Here is a 23,661-nt window from a genome sequence, read left to right on the forward strand (position 1 = left end):
CCAAATCACAAGGTCTTTGAAGGAGAAATGTCTGCCTGTTTTCAAAACCTGAAATGATGGTAACTTCTCCAGCATTGACTCGCCTAGCAATGGTCTCTGAGGGTGCCGCTATCAACCAAAGCTTGAACCTGTGTTTTGCTTTTTGCAAGATACCTGCAGCCATCAGTCGGGTAGACTATTGCAGAAGGGATATCACCTGTCCCTTTCTGAAATATTGACCTGCCTGATCAAATTGTGACACACGTCAGAGTGCTTGTGTGAAAATCTGACAGGCGTACGGCGATCACCTGACCGTTTATGTATACTTCACGGCGTATCCATAAACGACAATCCCATGGCTTCTGTGCAGTCACTCATCCACCTTTCTCTGTGTCTGTCTGTATTTGTTTATTTGCAACCCCTATTTAATGTACAGCACTTCGTAATATGTTGACACTATATAAATCCTGTTAAGTAATAATAGAACAACCTGGGGTTGTGTATAATGCTCGTTCGTTCATCTGTCACTGGAAGCCATCATAAAAGAAGCTAAAATTTAATGTCTTCGCAGAACTTATTTTAGACCTGAGCATTGCTGCCACCTGGTGGTAGAAGTTTATATCATGGTCATGTTGTGTTCTAGGCATATCAGAAGTGCTTGAAACCTGATTTTTTTTTTCTGCACCTTTTGGCCGTCACCATAAAGCAGATTTCTTTTTTGTTTTGTTTTAGTGTTTTTTTTTAAATATTTTGTCCTTCCAATCCATAAAGAGCTTGTGATATTATACCACTGCAGTCATACATACCAGTGTTCTCCCCGGCCCCTCTTAGTTGGGTGCACCACTCGGCACTTTTCAGTAACCACCCAGCTGTTTTTGGGTGGTTACTACAGAGTTAGGTCATACTACAGGGTCTGCCACCCACCTACAGCTTCTTCCCACCCAGCTTAAAAAATGCCTGCGTTGAACACTGCATACACTTTAAGAAGGTCATACATGGTCTTCTGTAGGAGCGCTCAAAGAATTCTTTATACATTTTTGCTCTTGCCATTCCAAACCCTTTCAGTATTTTGGTATATTTGTTAACCTGTTATGGTACTGCCACTAAATTGACATTCAATGTTTAATATTTGGATTAAGAAATTGGTAGATTTTTATTTGTTTGTGTAGTCATATATCCTGTATAGTGTTTATTTTTCACTTTAGAACTGCTATTTGGGTCTTTCCTAAAAGGATTATTATTTTTATACCGCGCAAGGAATTATGGGGTGTGCTTGTTTTTATAGGATGATAATTTTGTGTTATGGTTCACTAAAATTCTGTAGCCTTCATATATACATTTAGGTACTCCTATTTAGCAGTTTAAATAGAAAAGTTCTTCAGTTCAATTTACTATCCAAAATGTAACCTGTTCTATTTTAGACCATTCCATGTCCCAACCAATCATGGTACAGCGAAGACCTGGGCAAGGCTTCCAAGCAAACCACGATGTAAATTCGGTACTCTCGCCTCGATCAGAAAGTGGTGGTCTGGGAGTGAGCATGGTGGAGTATGTTCTGAGCTCCTCGCCTGCTGATAAACTCGACCCAAGATTTCGGAAAGGAGCCTATGTAAGGGCCAGTTTTTCTGATATTCATTTTTTTATGGGTAATTGTGGTGTTCATAGTATGTGTAATTTTTCTGTGTTCACAGGGTAAAGTAAAACTTCCTGTTTGGTGTATCATCTTGTGCACAGCTTTCTCATATATTGAGATTCATTCTAAGTTTAGCTGCAAGTTTGGGTTAGTTAAGTTTAACCTTTTATTCCAATATCAAAAAAGCTGCCTTTTTCTCCCTGTGTTAGTGTGCTAGAGATTGTGATTTGGATGGACCAGAAAAGGGGGAACCGAAAGGGAAAGCTTCACCATTTGAAGAGGAAAAGAAGCGAGATCTGATATCTAATGATGAAGAGGTTCCAAAGCTAAATGGCCGAGGGCTTGCAAATGGGATTGATGCAGACTGCAAAGACTTCAAGTAAGTGTGGAAAAGATTAGAGGTTCTTAACACCTGATTGATTTTATTGCAGTAGTTTACCCATGAACTGTTCTTGGAGAGGCCAAAAAAGTCAACAATTCAGAAAAGTCAAAGCTTGCTAACCTTAGTGTTTGAAAGACCATTAACAAAGATGTAATGTCTTCATGTGCTTCTTGCTTTTTCTTTTCTTTTCATGTAGTTACCCTGCCAGACACCAATTCTGTCCCAAAGTCACTGTATTGTCTCTATGAAGGAGCAACACTGTCATCATACGGCAGGCAGTGTTTAATCTACAGCACACCACCATCTCCACATTTCTATTTAATGACCTGAGTTCTAGTTTAGCACAGGAATGTGATTACTGATTTTTTTAGAATATGGGAACTATGTATAACTGCATTTCTGGTGTTTTCCTGTTTTTGTAGCATTTTTATGAGGCAAAACATGGGAAATTTTCATCTATTTGTCATGTACTTTTTTTTTTTTTTTTTTTTATGCTCTTTCATGTTTGCCCTTTATCCTCCTGCAGTCGTACTCCGGGGAGCCGCCAAGCTTCTCCTACAGAGATAGCAGAGAGAATTGGCCCAAACCAGAATGTCACGGAAGGCCTGGGGCAGCTCTCAAACCCCATGGTCAACAAGCCCCTAACAGATGACTTTGCAACACCTGAAAGTCAGAACTTGGATGGAATGGAGCAAGTCGGTCTGGATTCTTTACAGTTTGACTACCCTGGTAATCCCTTACCAATGGACTCTGCTGGAGCTGGTGTTGGTCTGTTTGACTATGGAACCCAGCAGCAGGTTAGTTTACTTTTTTTTTACTGATGTTTTTTTTTTTTTACCTTGGACATTATTTAACATTTAACTGGAACAGACTGTTGCTAGTTTAAAAGAAAAGCAAAAAGAGCCCCCCTACTTCTGTGTGTCAGGTTTCCTCTGCTTTAAAAAAAATGCCAGTAGTGTCTGCTGAACACATTGGAGATATGTAGCAACTGTTACTCTTGTCTTTGTTTTAGAGAGTCTGCTACTGTCAATTTACCATTTTTTTTAAATGCCTTAATTCTGTTTTAAGGCCCTTCAAATGACCATGTCCAACAGACAGGGGATCCCAAAAAGTATCACTGACCCCCAAGTGCTGTTCATTTATGTTTTTTAACACCAACACTACCTATTCTGCAACAAAATTCAGTTGCTTTTAACGCATGAGCTAGTCATGATGAAAGCTGTTGCGGTTACCAATGTGCATATGTCGGCGCTAAACCTAACAACATTCAAGCCCTGGAATGGCTGGTGTCATAACTGAAAAGTTCAGCACTATGAAAACTGCAGGTTTAAATAGATGTTTAAAAGTCACTGTCCGGTAAAGGATAGAAAGGTTTAGTTAAGCTTTATTATAGGCACTTGCACCTAATGATTAGATAATCAGTAATCATTATTTTGGACCTAGCTGTGATATTCAAAGCTGGAATGTGCAGTTATATAAATTGGAGGCAGACATTTTGTCTTCTAATCTACACTGCCACGTTTATGTCTTGTTCACTACATGCAATCTTTCTTCCCATAGCTCTTCCAGAGACCCAATGCTTTAACAGTGCAGCAATTAAATGCAGCCCAGCAGCAGCAGCAACAACAGCAGCAGCAGCAATACGCCCTGGCGGCAGCCCAGCAGTCTCACATTGGTAAGTCTAGTATCCCATGGATTCTTTCTGTTATAATATGCCTTCTTTGTTGATTTAATTCAAAGTCAAGCAATGAGCGAACATATGCACCTGTCAAGTCTTATTTTTACATATTTATACTTGTCTGTCCTACCTTTTCCCCTATGTCAATTAACCACATGTTTATGTAGTGCCATGACTTGATCCTTTTTGCTTTTCCTCTACCCATGAAAAGCCTAAACTTAGATATCTTTAACAGTAATGGTTTTGAAAGTCATGCCTTTGCCCTTCATGAAAGTTCTTGATAATCTTTGTTTAAAACAAACTTCAAATAGCATTTTGAATGTTTTTGTTTTGATATAAAGGCGTATCCATTAATAGTTAAATAATTTCTGTGTGAATGCCATGTTCTACTTCATAAGGATTTTTCTTTATTACAGCCAGTGTGTTTTCAGCAGGTCTGGCCCCAGCTGCCTTTGTGCCAAACCCCTATATCATCAGCACGGCTCACCCTGGCACAGATCCATACACCGCAGCCGGCCTTGCTGCAACATTGGCAGGTAGGTGCTAGGAGTTACAAACTAATGTTGGAGGAACTTTGGGAAAAACTAACCTAAAAATTGTGCTGTTTTTAATTTAAATAGTTGGAGATTATTAAGGTAATACTTTACCTTGTTTACTGCTGTGGCAAAGCATAGAACATTACTTCCGCTGTCTGAGGTTCCTAGATCTCTGCATAGTCATTCTGGTTGACCCTAATTTTTTTTTTTTTTTTTGACCATTGTGTGCTCATTTGATCTACTAAATGGAGCAGCACTCAAAAGCAAATAGTACAAATAGTGTACTGACAAAAAACACTGCAGCACAACACAAGTGGGAACATTAGACATAGCTGTCTATGCAATGTTTGGTGTCCTTGTGTATCTCACACGATGTAAAGCACACTGAGCAAACGACACCGCACAGGAATGAGGCCTGGGAACCACTTTGGGATCAACCTTGTAAACATGACTATTAGTCCTTGCTCACCGTACCTTCTGTCTGGTGAGCATATCTATAAATTTCTGCAGTATTTCCTATTTATACTTTTGAAATTTGTAAATATGAATCAAATGGTTATCTACAGTGTTAAAACTTAAAATTTATCTATAGACACAAAAGATACATGATGCAGTCTGCTAGTGACCTTTACTCTGCAGGGTTATTCTAAGTATCAAAAAGAAATCACACCTGTAACATAGTTTTATTGTTATTCCTGCCTGTTGATTTCTTCTGTCATGTCTAGCAATAGGAGCAAATGTATTTACAGAATTTTTTTTCCCAGCTGCCTAATGGCCAGGGCAGCAGTCATTTAACCTACAGGGTCTATTTAACTGCATCAGATTGGATAATGAAAAATGGTAACATGAAAAACCATGGTCTACAGAACCTTATTATAAAAGCAGAAGAGGGGACAGTGAGGATACTTATAAATCTAACGTAATTATAAAATTAAACTTTTCACAACTATATTTACAAGAGAGAAATATTCACATAATGTATTTGCATTTATGTTCGCTATATTTCTGTTTTTAGCTACAGAATAGTTGCTGATTTAAAAAATTGTGTGATGGGCAGTACAAATGTAGAAAGGTTTTTGCAGATTTTGGCATGTATTGTGTTGAATACTTGCGTTGATAAATTTGTTTCAACCTTTATAGGACCTACAGTTGTCCCTCCACAATATTATGGGGTGCCGTGGGGAGTGTATCCCGCTGGATTATTTCAGCAACAAGCTGCTGCAGCAGCGGCATCGGCTGCAAACAACAACAACCAGCAGGCAGCAACACAAGCATCCCAGGGGCAACAGCAGGTAAGTAAAATTAAAAAAATCTGCATACCTGTGATTTAAATCAAACAAAAAATATCTTGTTTGAACCTAGAGTCCTGCAGGTTGCTGAGGCCAAGGCCTTCGTTTCATCAAAAAGTATATGTGCTTTTAATATATTTATACATATTTAGCTTTTCATAAAAAAACATCCCTTATATAGATCTCCAAAAGCATAAGGCTGCTGCTGGACGCTTAGATTTGATGGTTTCTTCCTCAGCAGACTCAGACCAGTCACTATAGTTTCCCCCTTTGGAAGCAACAAAAACCGGTGGAGGAACATGGCAAGAAGAAAAAAAGTACAAGGAGTGAGGCTGTGCTCAGAAATGGGAGTCTACTATATAGTAGTCAAATTTTGCAGGCCCTGAATCTGTATCGACAAATATGTCTACCCCTACATACATTACGTACAGTACGTACGTACTACGTACAGTTACAAATTACACAAAGGTTTTTAAAACGCAACACACATGGATAATTGTTTACTGGTAAAATTATAGAAGCCTTTAAAGATTATTCATTCAGGTTTTACCCACTAGACGCTGTGTAAAATAACCCAACAAAAAAAACCTAAAATGTTTATATTGGCTATTGAATATTTTGTAATACACAATGGGGTTTGTGAGTTTTAACTGCAAGCCCATTAGTTTGTTTTAAAAGCCTAGCCGCTTTCAGGACATGTCTGTCCTTGCCCAAGTACTCTAGACCTTAATGGGGTCACCAGCTTTATTTACAGTATCTAAAGATTGCATTTTCATTACAGGTTATACGTTCTGCCACAAATCAAAGACCACTAACACCGAACCAAGGACAGCAAGGACAACAGACTGACACTCTTGCTGCAGCTAATTCAGCCCTGGCATTTGGCCAGGGCTTGGCCACCAGTATGTCAGGTACTAAGAATTGCTCCAACCCAATATTTTTGTAGTTCGATTTTTACTATGTATTAATTTGGTTCATATTTTATAGGCTATCAGGTCCTCACCCCTACTACTGCCTATTACGATCAGAATGGTGCCTTGGTGGTTGGCCCGGGAGCGAGGGCTGGACTGGCAGCCCAAGTGCGTTTGGTTGCATCCACCCCAGTACTCATCAGTCCTGCAGCGGCACAGGCTGGTATGTATCAAGTCCGCCACTAGCAAAGTTCTGTAGTGCTTGTTCAGTTTTACTGGTATGACTGCATTTCCATTTACTTTAAAGGTCTTCTTTATTTAGAAATTTTAAATAAAAAGTAAAGATGAAACTTTCTTCTGAGAATAATTTATAGCTAGAACTGTTATTGTGTAATAAAGTTTTAATTTAAAGAGTAAATGGTATCCTAAGCTGAGAGTTAGATGCTCTGATATGCCAAATATATGAAAACTAATATTAAATTGTGTTTTTTGCAGCTGCAGCAGTATCGGCCACTGGTGCCAACAGCCTTAACGCAGCTGCAAATGGCATCTTTCGCCCTTTGGGCCCTCAACAGCAACAGCCACAGCAGCAATCACAGCCAAACGCCAACCTCCATTCCAATTCATTCTATGGAAATAACTCTCTGACCAACAATTCCCAGAGCAGCTCTTTATTTTCCCATGGCCCAGGACAGCCTGGAAACACTTCACTGGGCTTTGGTAGCAGCAACTCTCTAGGAGCTGCTATTGGCTCAGCCTTTGGAGGCTTTGGATCCTCAGGTAGGTTACACACGTTTGCACCTTATTTGTGACATCAAAAGACTTCACTTTTTGAAGAGGATGATTGGGCAAATAATTTTCTAGTAAACCATAGATCTGGTTTAAAACCTTGCTTCTAGTAATTTGGTGAGTAGGGCCAAATAGAGTTTACATCTGGTGCAATGAACTCTGCTGACCTTTGGAAATCTTCATTTTTTTTTTTTTGTTTTTTTTATTTTTTTTTTGCAGTGTTCAAATTTTTCTTGGAGATCTTAAAGTAAAGCTGTCCTGAAAATATTTATCAGCTGCCATGCTAATATGGCCTCAGTGTTTCAATTTACTGGCATTAAATAGTAAATAAACCAGGACTTTTTCATCTGCTTACTTGTTCTGAGAATTGGTTAGTGGCATTTCTCAGTGGCGTCCTCCATGTTTTGTTCCTTACAGGTCTCCTGTAGAGTCCTACTCCCACTAGTTTACTTGATCTGCAGTCTGTACATCTTGTAACACGGTTCTAAGAACATTTTTTTTGAGCAACGTAGCACCATGCTTCGCTCTAGGGATGATGTCTCAGAGGCATTTGTCCACAGTGCCTTTCCTAATGTAGTGTATGAATAGGACTTTATCTTGTCCTAATAACTCATCATTGCACATGATACTGTTTAGCAGAGTTCTGTGTCCTACAAATAGGTGCATATAATCTGAGATCATGTTCTAACTTAATTGTATACAGTGGAGCCCTTGTGCAACCAAATACCTTCAGAAGTCTTAAGAACTTGGCAACATTGGCAGATTTCTGGGCCATTAAATTAATTTTGTTATGTGTTTTTATGTAGCTCATAAACATAAGTTTCAAATCCATTTGAATTCTAGGTTTTAACTTTCTAATGTGCTATATTCAAGTTAATCAGCCAGCTTTACGCCCATGTGCACTCATTGTAAAAAGTATCAATGCTTTTTGGGCCTCTCAAGGCATGTAGTTTATGGATACTCCTATTCCTTTCCAATGCCTATGCTGCAAGCAGTGACACACACCACGATTTGTGTCCCAAAAAAAGGTGCAGTGTGCTGAAAAAAGAATTGTCAGGTTTGTTCTTTTATGGTTTGAATGAATTGGCAGTTACCACAATGATGCAACAAGCAATGTGCACATATAGGTGTTGGGCCGCTGCAGTGGTGTCTGCATATACCTAACTGTCCCCTAGCCCTTGGGGAACTGTGATATGCAAATTTAGCACCCTCTGATAGCATGTTCTATTTCAGTGCTATCAATCAGCCAGTGAAGCCAATCATCATATAATTCTGGTAGGAAAGAAAAAAAATGCATAGGAGAACGTCCCATGAGTGCTCTAGAACAGTGGTCCTCAACCTTTCTGAAAGCAGGGCCCAGGTAACCTAGAATAAAATGTTGCCATGGCCCGGCTATATGGGTTACGCTACTCCGCTATTCTCAGTAGCTCAGCCTCCTGTCAGCACAAGAGCCGGAATGCTGTCAAGTGGCAGAGCTGCTTAGAAGTGTAAGATTTACATACATTGCTCTGCCATTCTCTGCAGCTTCTGTGGAAGGAGGGCCACAAGCGCTAATGCGGTCATTTGTTCCCCCTCTCACCACCTGCCACAGACCAGCACCGTTCCACGACACAGGGTTTGGGGACCACTGTTCTCAGGACATCTTATGGGGCAGACTAAGCTGGTAGGTAATGTTTTGACCTTCAGCTTCTAGTAGGAAGATGGTGAATAGTTAGGTTAGAAACCCATAGGTGTCTAGGAAAACCTTCCTACCTTTTGCATAGGCAATATGTAACAGACTTGTTTATAAATTCTTCTACAAGACAAGTGCCAGTTAAAAATGTATCAAAACATTGATTATTAGACTTGGTCATGTTTTGAACTCATTTGGTGCACCTTGTTATAGAATTACCTGTTTGTTCTCATATTCCTTTTTTCTTTCTAATTACTTGTTTGTTCTCATATTGTGTTTCCCCAAAGTGAGTTTGAGATGTTCTTTTTTTCGATCACTGTGTTTTAATTGGTTTTTGTTTGTCTTATTTTTATTCAGTTGGCAATTCCACGGGTAGTAGTGGCTCAAGGAGAGATTCCTTGTCTGCTAGCTCAGACTTGTACAAAAGGTCTAGCAGCAGCCTGGCACCCATAGGGCAGCCCTTTTACAATAGCCTGGGCTTCTCATCCTCTCCGAGTCCAATAGGCATGCCTCTTCCAAGCCAAACGCCAGGACATTCACTAACACCACCACCATCCCTCCCATCACACGGATCTTCATCCAGTTTGCATTTAGGTAAAGCAAAAGTTTATATTTGTGTGGTTCTGTGGCTGTCTGTGTTCTGATTTTAAATGTATTTTAATTGTCTGAGATTCATGTAAACTTTCCATTTGTCACGTGAACTTCTTTTGGGTGAAATATTTTTATATGTAAAAAGGTACTACAGATAGGTATGGCTGCTCTGACCCCCCCTAGTACTGGAGATATGCAGAAGCCAGGGAAATTTGTCAGCCGTTTTCCAATTAACGCCACTGGTTTTCAATCCTCAAATGGCCAACCCCCTTTACCTGCCTTGTAGTCACAAGTCCACTTTCATTGCTTTCTTTAGAAAATCCATGACCAGGGTTTCACATGCACCATCATCTTCTTGGGATATTCCTATTTATAGGTTTTCCTGTGTAGCTTCTGCATTCATTCTCTTGGTATTGTGCTGCACATATATCTACAAATGTCTCTAGCTTGAGTTTCCCATCTCTGTCCATGTTATTTACTATATTCACGTTGAGTCTATCACTTTTCCCTTCTTTTTACTGATCCATTTTTCTCACAAATGACCCAATATTGATATTCCTCTCTTCTGCTGCCTTATGCTAAAGCTTTTGCTTGTCAGCTGCCATCCTGCTTGATTGGAAAGTGTTCAAGTAAGGCCAGGATTAGAAAACAACCATTTTCACAAATCAAGCCTGAACATTGGCTGTTCTGATGAACGGACAAATATACAATAATGAATCCCATTTCTAGCATCGTAAAGCTTTGCTGTGTGGCTCACATCAAAATAAATATGATTCGTTTCCATACGGCAGAAACATCTTCTCCAGATGCACACATTAAAAGCTGATTTATATGCTATAGCTTGTGCAGATAATATGAAGTTTAGAAAGATTCAAAAGTGTTAATTTTAGCTTGATTCCCAAGACTACAATGGGTCACATTCCCTCCTTATTCATGCAGTGCTACAGTATCACATGCCAGAGGTTTGACTTGGGCCACAGGTACAGAGAATGCCAATAGCAAGCTTTGCTAATTTTCATATTGGCAGTTTTTTTAAAAAAAGAAAAACACTTATTACAACTGCTCGTATGCATAATTTTCTCTTTACACAATGAGTACACTGGAAGAATTCCTAAGTATTTTATCCTTGGCTGTTGTATATCAGATTGATGCATGCAGAATAATAAAATACCATTTGCTTTCTCAGGCGGGCTGACCAATGGCAGTGGGCGTTATATATCTGCTGCCCCTGGAGCCGAGGCCAAGTACCGCAGTGCTGCTAGCACATCTAGTTTCTTCAGTTCCAGCAGTCAGCTGTTCCCACCCTCCCGCCTTCGATACAGCCGTTCTGACATCATGCCCTCTGGACGCAGCAGACTGTTGGAAGACTTCCGCAACAACCGCTTCCCCAATCTACAGCTCAGGGATCTAATTGGACACATTGTTGAGTTTTCTCAAGACCAGCATGGCTCCAGGTAGGTTTCCTTTTTGTGCCATCTAGAGGAATAAATTACTTTCTAGTGAGGACATAAAGGGTAGGGAATAGGCAAAATATTTTATAAGGATGATGGCATAGGAAGAGTTCCTGACCATGTGAAAACAAGATACTAGTCCAGTACTTTTTTTCTTTTTAATGATCAAGGAAATTAGAATTGAGCTCCTACAAAAGTGCTGTACAGATTGTAATATTTAGTGTAAAATATGATTGTCTAATTTAGCAAAAGTGGGTGTTAGTGGGCAGTATTGATGAATGTAGATTGACACTTAACTAAGCATTATTGCTGCAGTTTAAGGACACTGTAAAGTTTGAAACAATGCAGTGATTCAACATGATTGTTGCATTACCGGCCTTTTTCTCAATAGACAAGAAATGAATTGTCTTCCAGCCATTCTGCATCTTGCTGAATGACCAGCAGACTTATCTCCGGTATTGGTGTCTGTGGTATGGCAGTAAAAGCCTTGAGCTGAAAGTAAATTCCAGAGAAAGCAGAGAAGAATATTAGTTCTCACTCATAACATATTCTCAAAATGTATTTGACCTCCAGGTTCATCCAGCAAAAGCTGGAACGTGCCACTCCAGCAGAGCGCCAGGTAGTGTTTGCAGAGATCCTCCAGGCGGCCTATCAGCTGATGACTGACGTTTTTGGAAATTATGTCATTCAGAAGTTTTTTGAAGTAAGTATTGGTGTTCGTGTATCAACTGACTGCTGTTAAGCATTGGTGAACATGTTGGCACAGTTCTTTGGTCTCATTATTATTGTTGTTATTATACAGTGCCAACATTACATAGCGCTGTACAAGTACAATTTTGAGGGGGAAGCCAATTAACCGAACCATGTTTTTTGAATGTTGGGGGAAACCCATGCAAACACGGGGAGAACCTGCAAACGCCATGAAAATACCGTCCTGGCCAAGATTCCAAGTGCTAACCTCTGAGCCACCATGCTACCAATTTTTATGCACCTTCTTTTCAATAGTTCAAAGGACTCCCAATATTCTGATTTGACATTTTTATTGAAATTATCTTATTGGATGCAGGACTGGAAGTCATGGCGCATGGCTGTGTTAGCCTAGGGCTCCTTAGCCCATTTCTGGAGATTATTAAAGATCGAAGGATCTCAGAGTTAAGAACTAATCATCATATGCAGATAGTGTCCTGGCCGAGATTCGAACCTGGGATCTAGCGCTGCAAAGGCCACAGTGCTAACCACTGAGCCACTGTGCTGCCATTTGAAAAAACTTTCCTGTAGCCATTTGGTGATACACCAACATGAAGAAATATCAGACCCAAGGAAGATTTTAGCATATTTAGTTTCTGGTTTTTGAGCATTAACCCAACTTAAGCAAAAGTTTTTTTTTTTTTTTTTTTTATTGTGCAGGATTTGATTGAGTTGAGGAAGGCTTTTAATGCATACTGGATTTGTGTTGATTTCTGCCCACTTCAGTTTTTTTACAAAAAAAATATGAAATATGAAAAAAATGGTTTGCATCAGCGCACTGTCCTGGTTTGTGCATTGTTTTTAAATGAAGCCTGCTTAATTTATATCCAGTTTCAGCATCACAACTTATCTTTCAGTTTGGCAGCATGGAACAGAAAATGACACTGTCAGCGCGAATACGTGGACATGTACTTCCTTTGGCTTTACAGATGTATGGCTGCCGGGTCATTCAGAAAGCACTTGAATCTATAGCTCCAGATCAGCAGGTATTTTTTTTTGTTAATACAATAAATTTTCCAGGATTAGTATATTCAACCATTTTATTGGTAAGACTTTGGTTTTTTGGAAAGAATAAAGTTATTGCCTTGGGTGGGAGTGTAGAACGGTGAACATACCTTTGCTTGGAGGAAGTTGCAATGTTACCCTGAATAGGCAAAGTCTCTTTAAAGACAACTGCTGAGAATAATATGCGAGTTGCTTTTACTGGTCAAAAAAAAATACTAGCTGCTTGGCTCATGCTGATCCGATGACTTTAAATCTTGGTCACTGACCTAGAGCAAGTATGTAGAATAATAGTTCTTATTTTTATCTGCTGCATGCTTTTATGGGTCATGGCAGGCTAGCAATGACAAACCATAGATTTCTCACTATACTGCTTTTCTTTAATTTGTGCATAGAACCCCCCATCATACCAGCTAATAAGAATATCATCAGTTTGATTAACATATCACCGAAAACTGGAATCTAATCGGTGAGGCTTTTAGTGTTCTGTGTGTTTTTTTTGTAAGATCTAATTTATATTCTTTTTGCAGAATGAGATGGTAAGGGAGCTAGATGGACATGTTCTGAAGTGTGTTAAAGATCAGAATGGAAACCACGTTGTCCAAAAATGTATTGAATGTGTCCAACCGCAGTCTCTCCAGTTCATCATTGATGCCTTCAAAGGACAGGTAACTTTGTATAAATGTATTGATCCAATGGGTATCCAATCTCCCAACAATACCAGTCCATTGAATTCCCTGGATAAACAAGTGAAAAACACATTTCTAAAACAACGTATTGAGTCCCCAGGTAAAAACTACACGTACGGTTAAACACCTCTATTGTCAAGGAGTAACAAAATCAGAGCATCCTTGCAGTGACTTACACCCTACTGTGTTGACTTTACCACTTCTCGTCAGTAGAAAGACTTTGAAAGCTCTCCATGTCGCTTGCAGTCATTGGTAATAAGCTTATTAGATGCTTACTGCAATGACCTCTAATACATAGTAAAAGAAAACCTGTCATCAGATGTTCCCCAAATATTTGTTGTACATTTTGACACTAGACAAGTCAGTTACAGTTAGACTGCATGGTAGCTGTGCAGTAATGCTGCAACACACATATACAACTCACCACAAAACACAGATGCAATCATTTTGTCCTGTGTGGAGTGCTGTATTTTCCCCTTATTCCATTGACACCTCCTTTAGTAATGTTTTGCACCACAAAAACATGTCTGTTCTATCAACTCTACATCACCTCCAGGCAGCTAACATTTGTTGAAGGTAATATTTTACTGTGATAACATTTCATTTGTCACAAGCTTCAACTATACTGTAATGACAGTTTCCAGTGGTTGTTTTTGTTTACTTATTATGTTTTCTCTTATCAGGTTTATGTACTTTCAACTCACCCATATGGTTGTAGAGTAATACAGCGCATACTAGAGCATTGCACTGTGGAACAGACTATGCCAATTCTGGAGGAGTTACATCAAAGCACAGAGCAACTTGTGCAGGTAAAACATCTCTAAACATTTATAAGAAAACTTTGCTGCTTTCTATTCCCAAACAGTAGCATTTCTAAAGCTTTGCCCATGAGCAGACTTGTAGGTTATGGAATTGTGCCCAAGTAATGCAAGCAGATGGAGAGAAAAAAAAACACTAGTCAGCAGTATTGCCTTTATGCTTATTGCGGCTTGTCTTTGCCCCAATACAGAATTGCCTTGTTCTGTATTGTCTGTATGAAATCTGCTATTTTTTAAGTGAAGCATATCTTTACTTCCTCATGTCAGAGCTGCCCCCCTGACTGGTGATCTGATGACTGTTGAAATGATCAAGTAGCTGCAAAATAAATGTAGAAAGTACAGATCAACAAAATAGATAATGTAGGCAGGTCTTGTGCTCCAGGTAAAGCACTGGAACAGTGACCAGAACGACATATCAAATCTATGAGACTAGCAACCAGAGGCAGTTGTTCCTTAGAGCAGTGGTCGCCAACCTTTTCGGTCCCGCGGACCACTAAAATTTCCGGCTCTTGACTGCGCATGGCTGGAGCCGGGTATCAATTAAAGGAGAAACCTCTCCCGTAGTGACATCATGACATAACCCATAATAAATTTTCTCGCGGACCACTGGTTGACGACCGCTGCCTTAGAGCTTAAACTGCAGATACACAACTATAAGTCTACAGAAAACAGTCCGGATAGATATCCCAGTCCACTTTAAACTACAGTATGAGCAAATGTTAACGACATTACATAAGTTACATTTATTAGGATTATTTCTTAGACCCGATTACATTCCCTATAATATAGCAGATATTCCCTTTCTAAATTTACCCACTACATATACTCTTCATTAAAAAATAATTGATTGCACAAATCTGCTTTAAGTATTTAGACTTAAAGTGAAAGTAAACCCCCAAAAAAAAAAAAAAACCACACCTACCTTTAATCCCGCAGATCAGTCTATCCATCGGGAGGTTACTTCCATTGGGTCCCATGTCGTCCCGGTATGCGTCTTGGGCTAGGTGCAGACATCGTCTCCTCAGTTCTTCTACCCAATTCACCTGTTCCTGCACTGCACAGGCTCGGGATCATGTGATGTAGGTTGGGGGAAAAAATTGCTGACCTCACTGCATGCCTGATAGCGGCAATTTTTTTTTTTATTAATGAAGGGCTCCTAAAATGCCCTAATCTCGGACTCTCGCAGAAGGAGCAGCCAAAAGTCTCCCGGGATGTGTAACGTAAGTATCCTGGAAGGCTCTGCTTGCCCATTAAGTCTGGATCACTGCGGCGATTAAGAATAGGGTAGTGCTGCACCCTCTAGTCCTGTGGTGAATGGTTAGATATTACCTGAAGTCTGTTAGTTGCTGCCCTATGAAATACCAGACCCGCACATTCCATCTCCTTTTAAGTTCAGACATTTGACCCCCCAACTCGGATAGACTGGCAGTTTTCAACACTTTATTGCAAATAAGACTTATGACACACAATTCTGACACTTGTTGGCATACACTTGATGGAATGCGAATTTTTGTTTTAACGCTTACTTTCTCCTTACAGGATCAGTATGGTAATTATGTCATACAGCATGTATTGGAACATGGCCGCACAGAAGACAAGAGCAAGATAGTTTCTGAGATAAGAGGAAAGGTTTTAGCCCTCAGTCAGCACAAATTTGCAAGGTAAACAGTTTTTATTTTTGTTACTTCCGACATGTAATATATCCTATTAATTGGTCTTAAACAGTTACTGATTTACATACCAGTTAAGTTTTTTTTTTTTTTTTTTTTTTTTTTTTTTTTTGTGGCGTAGCTGAAATGTAGGTAAAATAGGCAGCACCTTTTTTCCTGGTCTCTACACCTACTGCTCTGAGGTTCTAGTGTATTTTTTAATAGTGCTGAGTGCTGTTCAGTGATGCCTGCTGTTTGTAGTACAAACGTTACACGGTGTTGGTGTTCAGGTTTGGAACAATAAATGAGTTGCAGACTTTTGGTATAGTCATTATTTAAGCCTCATTGTCCCATAGCCGCACTATGTGAGCAGCAGTGGTTTTCCCTTGGTCTTATATGTCTTGATTTTAGCAGTTTACTAAGATAATAAATGAATAGTATGTACGCCATATGCTTTTGTAGACCCAATGTTGCCTTGTAAAAGTAGAGGTAACATTACTGTGCTGCACGTGTGCAGAAAGTAAACTGTGGAAGAGACCCAACATGTCCACTCTTTAAGGCTGCCTACAGAAAACTACAAATCCACCCATTCTGCGCACACAGCAGCAGTGACCAGTGTTCTGACAGATTTAAATAAGGCTATATAGTACCTTTGTTTTGATTTTGGACAAGCTTTGCCTATACGAGAGTTTAGTTTTTAAAGACCTGCATTTATTTAGCAGCTGATTTTTCTCATCCGTGAATCTGTCTCTTCCCATCTAGTAATGTTGTGGAGAAGTGTGTCACCCACTCGTCCCGTGCGGAGAGGGCTTTGCTCATCGATGAGGTCTGCTGCCAGAATGACGGTCCTCACAGTGCCTTATACACCATGATGAAGGACCAGTATGCAAACTATGTGGTGCAGAAGATGATTGACATGGCCGAGCCTGCTCAGCGTAAAATCATCATGCATAAGGTAAAGAATAGTTAGCCGAGTGATAGAGTAAAAAAAAAAGTGGCCAATAACGCAGGAGGGCTTAATGGAGTGCTCCCTGTTGACTACAGAACACCTCTTCCTTTAATGTGTTCCCTGAATGTCAGAGCAAAAAATTTTCCTTTTTGTTAAATTTTTTTTACTGATATCCTAGATTAATAATTTGTTGCATAAGGCTAACACGGGATTTGATATGAAGGCTGCATTTATAAAACTGACAATCAGAACGAAAATTAAAATGTTTTCAGCTAGTAACCATTTTTAATTCAATTTAAATTTATATAGTGAACTGGTAAATGACATTCTGTATAAATATCCTTTTCTGGCAAATGGCCTGTTCCTTCATTTAGAATTTTACCCAATTTGTGTTTATATGGCATCTCTGTTGATGAGGGATTTTGGCCCAATTTGCCCTCAACAGATTCCATATAAACACAGAGACAGAATATTGTCTTGGTAATAGAATACATATAATAGAATACAGACTTTGAAAATCTTAATTTGTAAATGGTATAAAATTTCCTTAAATGTAATAAAGATTTCTCGCCATAAAGTAGTGATAAATTCTGCCTGGGATCAAGACAGGTATTACGATTAGTTATTGTGGTAAAGCACCCCTGTAGATCATATATGAAGATAGTGTGGCACAGAAAACTGTGTTTTTAAGAATTTAAATTTATTAAAACCAAGTTTTTGGTGCCACACTATCTGCATAGATTTCCAATCGCTCTCTTTTGCCTAGTGACAGTTATGTTAGGATTTCTTTGTATTTTACAAAACATTTTTTTTTTTTTTTTTCAATAATCCATTTTTTTCTGTTCCTCTCAGATTCGACCACACATCACCACATTACGTAAATATACCTATGGAAAACACATTCTGGCCAAGCTAGAGAAGTATTACATGAAGACTAGCACTGATCTGGGGCCAATGGTCGGGCCCACCAATGGAATGCTGTAGTAGAGGAGGAAAGAATTCATCACACCCTCAATGTATGAGGAGCTATCCAACCCTCCTACTTTGCTTCCTAGAAGAATCACTCATGTGTACCACACTATTTATTATTTCCCCACTTGAAATTTCACTGTGGCCCTGGGTGTACATTTTGGGCCTTCCTCCAGCTTCTGTGGAAGACTCACCCATCTGCCTGTTTAAAAAAAAAAAAAAAAATATATAAGTTATAAAAACCAGGACCTGTAAATGATGTAATTGTATCAAGCTGTCACATATTTTGTAAATTTTTACCTTGTAAAGTTCCTGTAAAAAGTGGTAGTTTTTAAAAAGGGAAAAGTACAGTATTTTAATACGCTGGTTTGGCAGGTGGGTTGAGTCTCCCACAAGCTCGGAGCATCTGTTTGTAAATAGATTATGGGTCTTATTTTTGTTGCATCTTATATCTTTAATTTTATTTTTATTTTTATTCTCAAATTATCTCTACAAGTGATCAATAGGCACATTTTGTGGGGCGGATTGTGTCCTAGTTTACTGGAGATGGCAGGCATGTTTTATGTGACAAGAGGTCTGTCGGTCCAGCAAACTGCGAGGTCCCTGGAAAGTAGCAGCGTAGGGAAATACCTGGTTGACAATGTACCAGTTTGGTTGGAGGGTTGTGAAGGCCAAGGCATTAGATGTTTGGGCTCAAGATTGGTTTTAAAATACCGCTGGGTCTACTGAAGTCATCTTTGTTTTGTGATATCCTACAGAGAGCTGTGAGGGGCTGCACAGTAGCTGCTTGACTGATGCATGGTTAAACATAACATTAGACCTGCCTAGAGCCATGTTAGCTGAAGTCATCCAGTAAGCAGTGGGGGGCTGAGCAGTAGCCATTTAGGCTAGTATAGCGTTTTAGGAGTCCGCCATATAAAGCTCTCCTCATCCCATGGCTCACCGAATGCACAGGCAAAGTTAACATTCAGATTCATTGCCAATCCAGCAGATGTAATCATGGCAGGGTGAGTTCATTATAAATTACTAATGCCTGCCTATCGCCTATCTGTCGTTATCTCTGTCCAGCTCTTTTCTGGCAATCCCCTGCAAACTGAAAGCAATGCCAACGACCTAATCCAATTCAGATCAATTGAAAAATTTGACATGCAATTTTACTGAGGTTCACCGAGGATTGATTTGATGCCTCAGCGATCCTTTCTCCCACTAACCAGGCTTGGCTACAGGGAGTTTTACTTTTTTTCAGCACCCCAAGTCAATGTAAAGGTTATTATGGTTATTGCTATTAGTAAAATTGACCTTGTTATACCTTTTAGGCAAACCTTTACTTTTCTATTAAGACAAAGCAACAGGTACGCATTAACACCTTCTTCCCCAGTGCACATACTTCTGTTCATTCCTCTGTCATTCTGTTCTGCTCTGGTAGCTAGATTTTTCTTTATCTGTTGGTATACAGAAGCATATGACTCAGCCATGTGACAACATTGTGCCCGTTAAACTACAGCTCCAGTAAGTTGTAGCTCAAACAAGACTTGTTGCGTGCAAGGGCTGCTCAGAGTTGTATGGGGGGTGAATGGAAGGTACTGCTGGGGAGCATTTAAAATGATCGCTTTGGATGGCCTAAGCACAGGTTTACTTCACAATTTAATTTCTTGGGGTCAGGATGAGCAGCCTTTTTTTCAATTTTAAAACGGATCCTTATGAAGCCAGACATGAACCCCAGGTCTTGTGTTTCAGGCATATTGTAAATGCTTCCCTTTTAGAGAGCTTTGCCCATTTTATTAACTAGTTGTATTTTTTTTTTTTTTTCAAGCCCTTGAAAAACCGCCACACCAGAAGGTCATATGTATTATAGAAAATGATTTTTTTTTTTTTTTTTTTATTTGCAGGTTAGGGAGTGCAAGTTTTCTGGCACCTTTGTCATTTGTTTGTATTTGAAGGTGTTTAGGTAGATTCATAGTATTAATTATTTTATCGGCTAATCCTGTAAAAAATACAGGAAGGAATAATGCTCTGCCAGCTATTGAGGAGCAGGTGATGGATTTTGCAGGCATTTTTGGAATTATTGAGCAGGGGAAGGAGAGCAGTAACTGATGGTGTGTTATTTTTCAGCAAAACTATTTTAAAACCAATTGTAGTTTTTGTTTTTTAATGTTAAACATCCGATCCTTCACAGCTACTTTCCTGAGATTTGGATTGTTGCATCATGTAAGGGCATTGCAGGGGGGGTGTGGTGCCTTGGAAGGTGCTGACAGTGCTCCCACACAGCCGGGTTCACGTGGAGCTAGGGATGTAGAATCATAAACAATTTCATTTTTATGTAGCTTAATGTTAAGGAAATAAACTAAAGCTACAATTTGGATTTGGTCATGAATGAATCAGGGTTTGCTATATTCTCATGTGAACAGAATGTTTCCAGTCGAAGGTTTTATGGAGGTGAGGAAAAAACTAAACCAGTCCCTTTTGGCTTTTATTCGATTTTGTCCATGTGGGTGGGATGTAATATCCTTGTATGTTCCCAGTCCAATCCTGTTCATATGATGGCTTGGGTATATATATGTCACCCCTTTTATACCACACCAAACATTGTTTATCTACAGTGAGGGCTCAGGGCACTCAGTGGCACTATTTTTGTTTTTCTCGTATGCATCCTTCAGATCCCTACAGCACTATTTAATACTGAAATGAGTTTTAAAATATAGGAGATCAATTTAATTTTCAATTATCACCTTTTATGGGATTTATTTAGCAAATCATGCTATTACTTTTTTCTTTTATATTCTATTTTTGCACATAATGGAGGCTTTGAATTTCACTGGTGCGGTTCCTTACAACCTCAGGCTGCTAGATTAATGAAATCTCTCAAATCGGCAAATAAAATATAAAACCTGTCCATAGACAGCTCCACTTTTTTTTAGCTCATAGCTAAGCACTGACAATGAATGCTTTTCTCTGCAGTGGTAGTAAAGTCAATGTATCTTTGTAGTTTTATTTTCCCTTGCATATAATGGGGTGTGTGACCTTTTTTTATTAGTCGTTAAGATTTTTTTTTTTTTTTATTTTGCTGTCATTAGCCAAAACGAGTAGTTTTAGTTATGGAAAATAATAAAATCCCTATGGTAGCTTGACATTTACGCATGATAAAACCGCTGATAATATATATAAATATATAAATAATATACATACGTATAAATATATTGGAACTGCTTTACGTTTGTAATTTTTCTCTGTTTATATACGTATATGCTTTGTATTGTACAAGTGTAACTAATGAGTAGTTGACCGTTTACAGTTTCATTGTTTACTACAAGCCTTGCTCATTTTGTAGTTGATTGTACAGGTGTACATTTGTAAACCTTTTGGCTGTACATGTCACGGTGTCCCCTTCCCTCTGGGGAGGGACAAAAAAAATATTTCATTGTACATTTGGGTCTCTTCTATATTGCCTTGGCAAATAGTGTTGTATAATGTAAATTTCTTTTCTCTGACTCGTTTTGTTTTTTTTTTTTTTACCCGGCCTTTATACAGCTTCGTAAAATATAAATATATAAATACCAGCTATTTATCTACCGGTGGAAAACTTGTTCTTGTTTATACATCACGGCTCTAACGTATTATTGGAATGCAGTACATTGTGAATAGTAATAAGATGATGGTTGGGGAAGATACACATACAGGATGGATGTGATAAATGTCATGTATATGACCGGTGTAGATCAAAGGTTTATAAATGGAACACAGTAAAATTGGCTCACCCTATGTAGCAGCTGTAAAACTGTGAAAAACGTCAGTCTGTTTAGATACAATCCAATTATTCCTTTTTTCCTGATTGGCTTAATTTTTTTTTATTACCATGTGCTTGGGTAAAAAAAAGATTTCCAACCAGTGGGTAAAGATGAAGTGAAAGTACATTTTTATCGAATTTTATACCTGCTTTCACAGATATAAAAGGAGCAACACTGAATGTACAATTACCTCTACAATGTCCTCCCCCAGCTGGGCTCCCTACCCAGAAGTTTTCAATAACCACCCAGCTGTTTTTAAATGGTTACTGAAACATTGGGTCATAATATGGGGGCTGCCAGCCGGCATAAATTTTCAGGGTTGGACACTGCTTTATAATAAGTAGAGGGATTTGGATAGCATTTGGATAGCATGTCACAATGCAGAAGTCTTCTGTATATTAAGCGTAGTGCAGCTTGTAGTTGATGGTGTATTGTAAGTTCCCTATTCTTCTCTACAATATTAAATAACTTTTTTACCATTTTCAGTTAGGACAGTAAGTACAGTGGCAGAATCCTCATCCAAATGCAAATATTCCGTGTCTTCCAGATCTAAGGCACAGGTTATAAACTGTCATCAAATCTTCCACATTTTTCTCTAGATTGCTCAGGTAAGGACTCACGCTAAGACCACTCGTGTGCTGCCTTTACACCCCAGCAATACAGTTTATATTGGTTGTATTTAACGTTCTTTGACACTCAAGGAGGAAAAATATACCTTTTGCACTTTTGATGGATTGAACCCTATTTTAGTCTAATTGATTTGTATTAACCATGAGTTAAAAAGCTAATATGCCCTCAGATGGCATCTGGTGCCATAGAATATCGTTCCCCTCCAGGATTTTATTGGGTAACTTCCCAAGTTTGCAATGAGATTTGAGACTAGAATTACCCATATTGATAATGACTACTATGAATGTATTTTGTATCTCTTGTTCATTATAGGGTGTTTGGAACATTTTACAGGTGTTCCTCACTTAATGACTGCTTGTACTTACAACCGTCTCTCTGACTGGTACACTATACAAGATGTGTACAGTGTACAGCAGTGCAGCTTTCCGCCTTTATTCTTCTTGGCTCCATCCTCTGACCCAAGTACCAATTCACATGTCACTGATGCATGGGCACAGCTCAGCAGCCCAGCTCCTTATATTCCTCACTTATTAAAAAATAGGATTTATATAGCGCCAACATATTATGCAGTGCTGTACAAGAAATAGGGGATGCAAATGACAGACAGTGACACAGGAGGAGGAGAGAACCCTGCCCTGAAGAGCTTACACTTAATGACCAATTTGCCTAAAAACCAGGTTGTTGAAATGGAACTTGGTCGTTCAGTAAGGAACATCCGTGCTCCCTGCTCCAGTGGTAGTGTCATAAAGCATTTATCATTATTTCACTAATCATTGAACCCAGCAACTAATTTTGGGGCTGTTTCAGCTCAGGTATTGTCTGTAACTTTGAGAGCTCTACCAAATTCTACTGTGAATTCTTTAATAAATCTTCTCCTGCACTGTCCATAAAAAAAAATCTATTTTATTTACAACCACCCTGTATGTGTATATGTCCCCACAGTAATGTCTTGTAAGTGAACAAGCCAGTGATTTGCGTTGTATAGGAAAGTACTGTATTTTCTTTCTTTTCTTTTTTTTTTCTCTTTTTCCTCCTGCTTGAAAAAAAACAAGAGAACGTGTAAATTATTGTCAATTTTGGTGAACATACAGCATTGTAACAATAACCTATAGATGATGTACATTTACAAGCGGCCTTATGTACATTTCCCAAGGATCTTTTTAAAGGCAAAATTGTGACCACATGTGTATAATTAAAACACTTTTTAATCCTTTTGTCTGTGGTAACTTTCTTTGGAGATGATGTATTAGTAACTCATTTGACTGCAATGTGACTTTAGGCTCCATTTATAAAACAGGGAATTCAGACATTCCCTCGTTGGAATCATTCAGGTCTATGTGCTTCAATAGCAGTAACTGATTCCCACCCGGGAAAGTCTGAAGTAATGTCAGATTCTCTGTTTTATAAATAGTCCTTTGAGTCTGGAATTCATGGTGTTTTTTGAGGCTACATAACAATGTAGGATAGAGTTGGGAAGGGTTAGATGTTTGTACTGCTGTCCATATTGTGGGT

General features: G+C 38.9%; 1 protein-coding gene across 1 annotated transcript in view; it reads left to right on the forward strand.

Moving 5' to 3' along the window:
- Window positions 1–23,363, forward strand: part of PUM2 (pumilio RNA binding family member 2) — a gene marked incomplete in the record, with an annotated part of 45,856 nt that extends 22,493 nt beyond the window's left edge. Inside the window, 18 exon segments of the mRNA XM_072407495.1 lie at window positions 1,401–1,588; window positions 1,822–1,991; window positions 2,521–2,791; window positions 3,555–3,669; window positions 4,089–4,208; window positions 5,349–5,500; window positions 6,279–6,408; window positions 6,485–6,631; window positions 6,904–7,188; window positions 9,227–9,463; window positions 10,647–10,914; window positions 11,485–11,614; window positions 12,516–12,644; window positions 13,191–13,328; window positions 14,033–14,158; window positions 15,707–15,828; window positions 16,579–16,771; window positions 17,618–23,363. Of these exon segments, the coding sequence (XP_072263596.1) occupies window positions 1,401–1,588; window positions 1,822–1,991; window positions 2,521–2,791; window positions 3,555–3,669; window positions 4,089–4,208; window positions 5,349–5,500; window positions 6,279–6,408; window positions 6,485–6,631; window positions 6,904–7,188; window positions 9,227–9,463; window positions 10,647–10,914; window positions 11,485–11,614; window positions 12,516–12,644; window positions 13,191–13,328; window positions 14,033–14,158; window positions 15,707–15,828; window positions 16,579–16,771; window positions 17,618–17,749 (3,053 nt within the window).
- Window positions 23,364–23,661: the final 298 nt, after the last annotated feature.

The sequence above is a fragment of the Pyxicephalus adspersus genome, chromosome 4 (genome assembly GCF_032062135.1).
Source record: "Pyxicephalus adspersus chromosome 4, UCB_Pads_2.0, whole genome shotgun sequence".
Taxonomy (NCBI): Eukaryota; Metazoa; Chordata; class Amphibia; order Anura; family Pyxicephalidae; genus Pyxicephalus; species Pyxicephalus adspersus.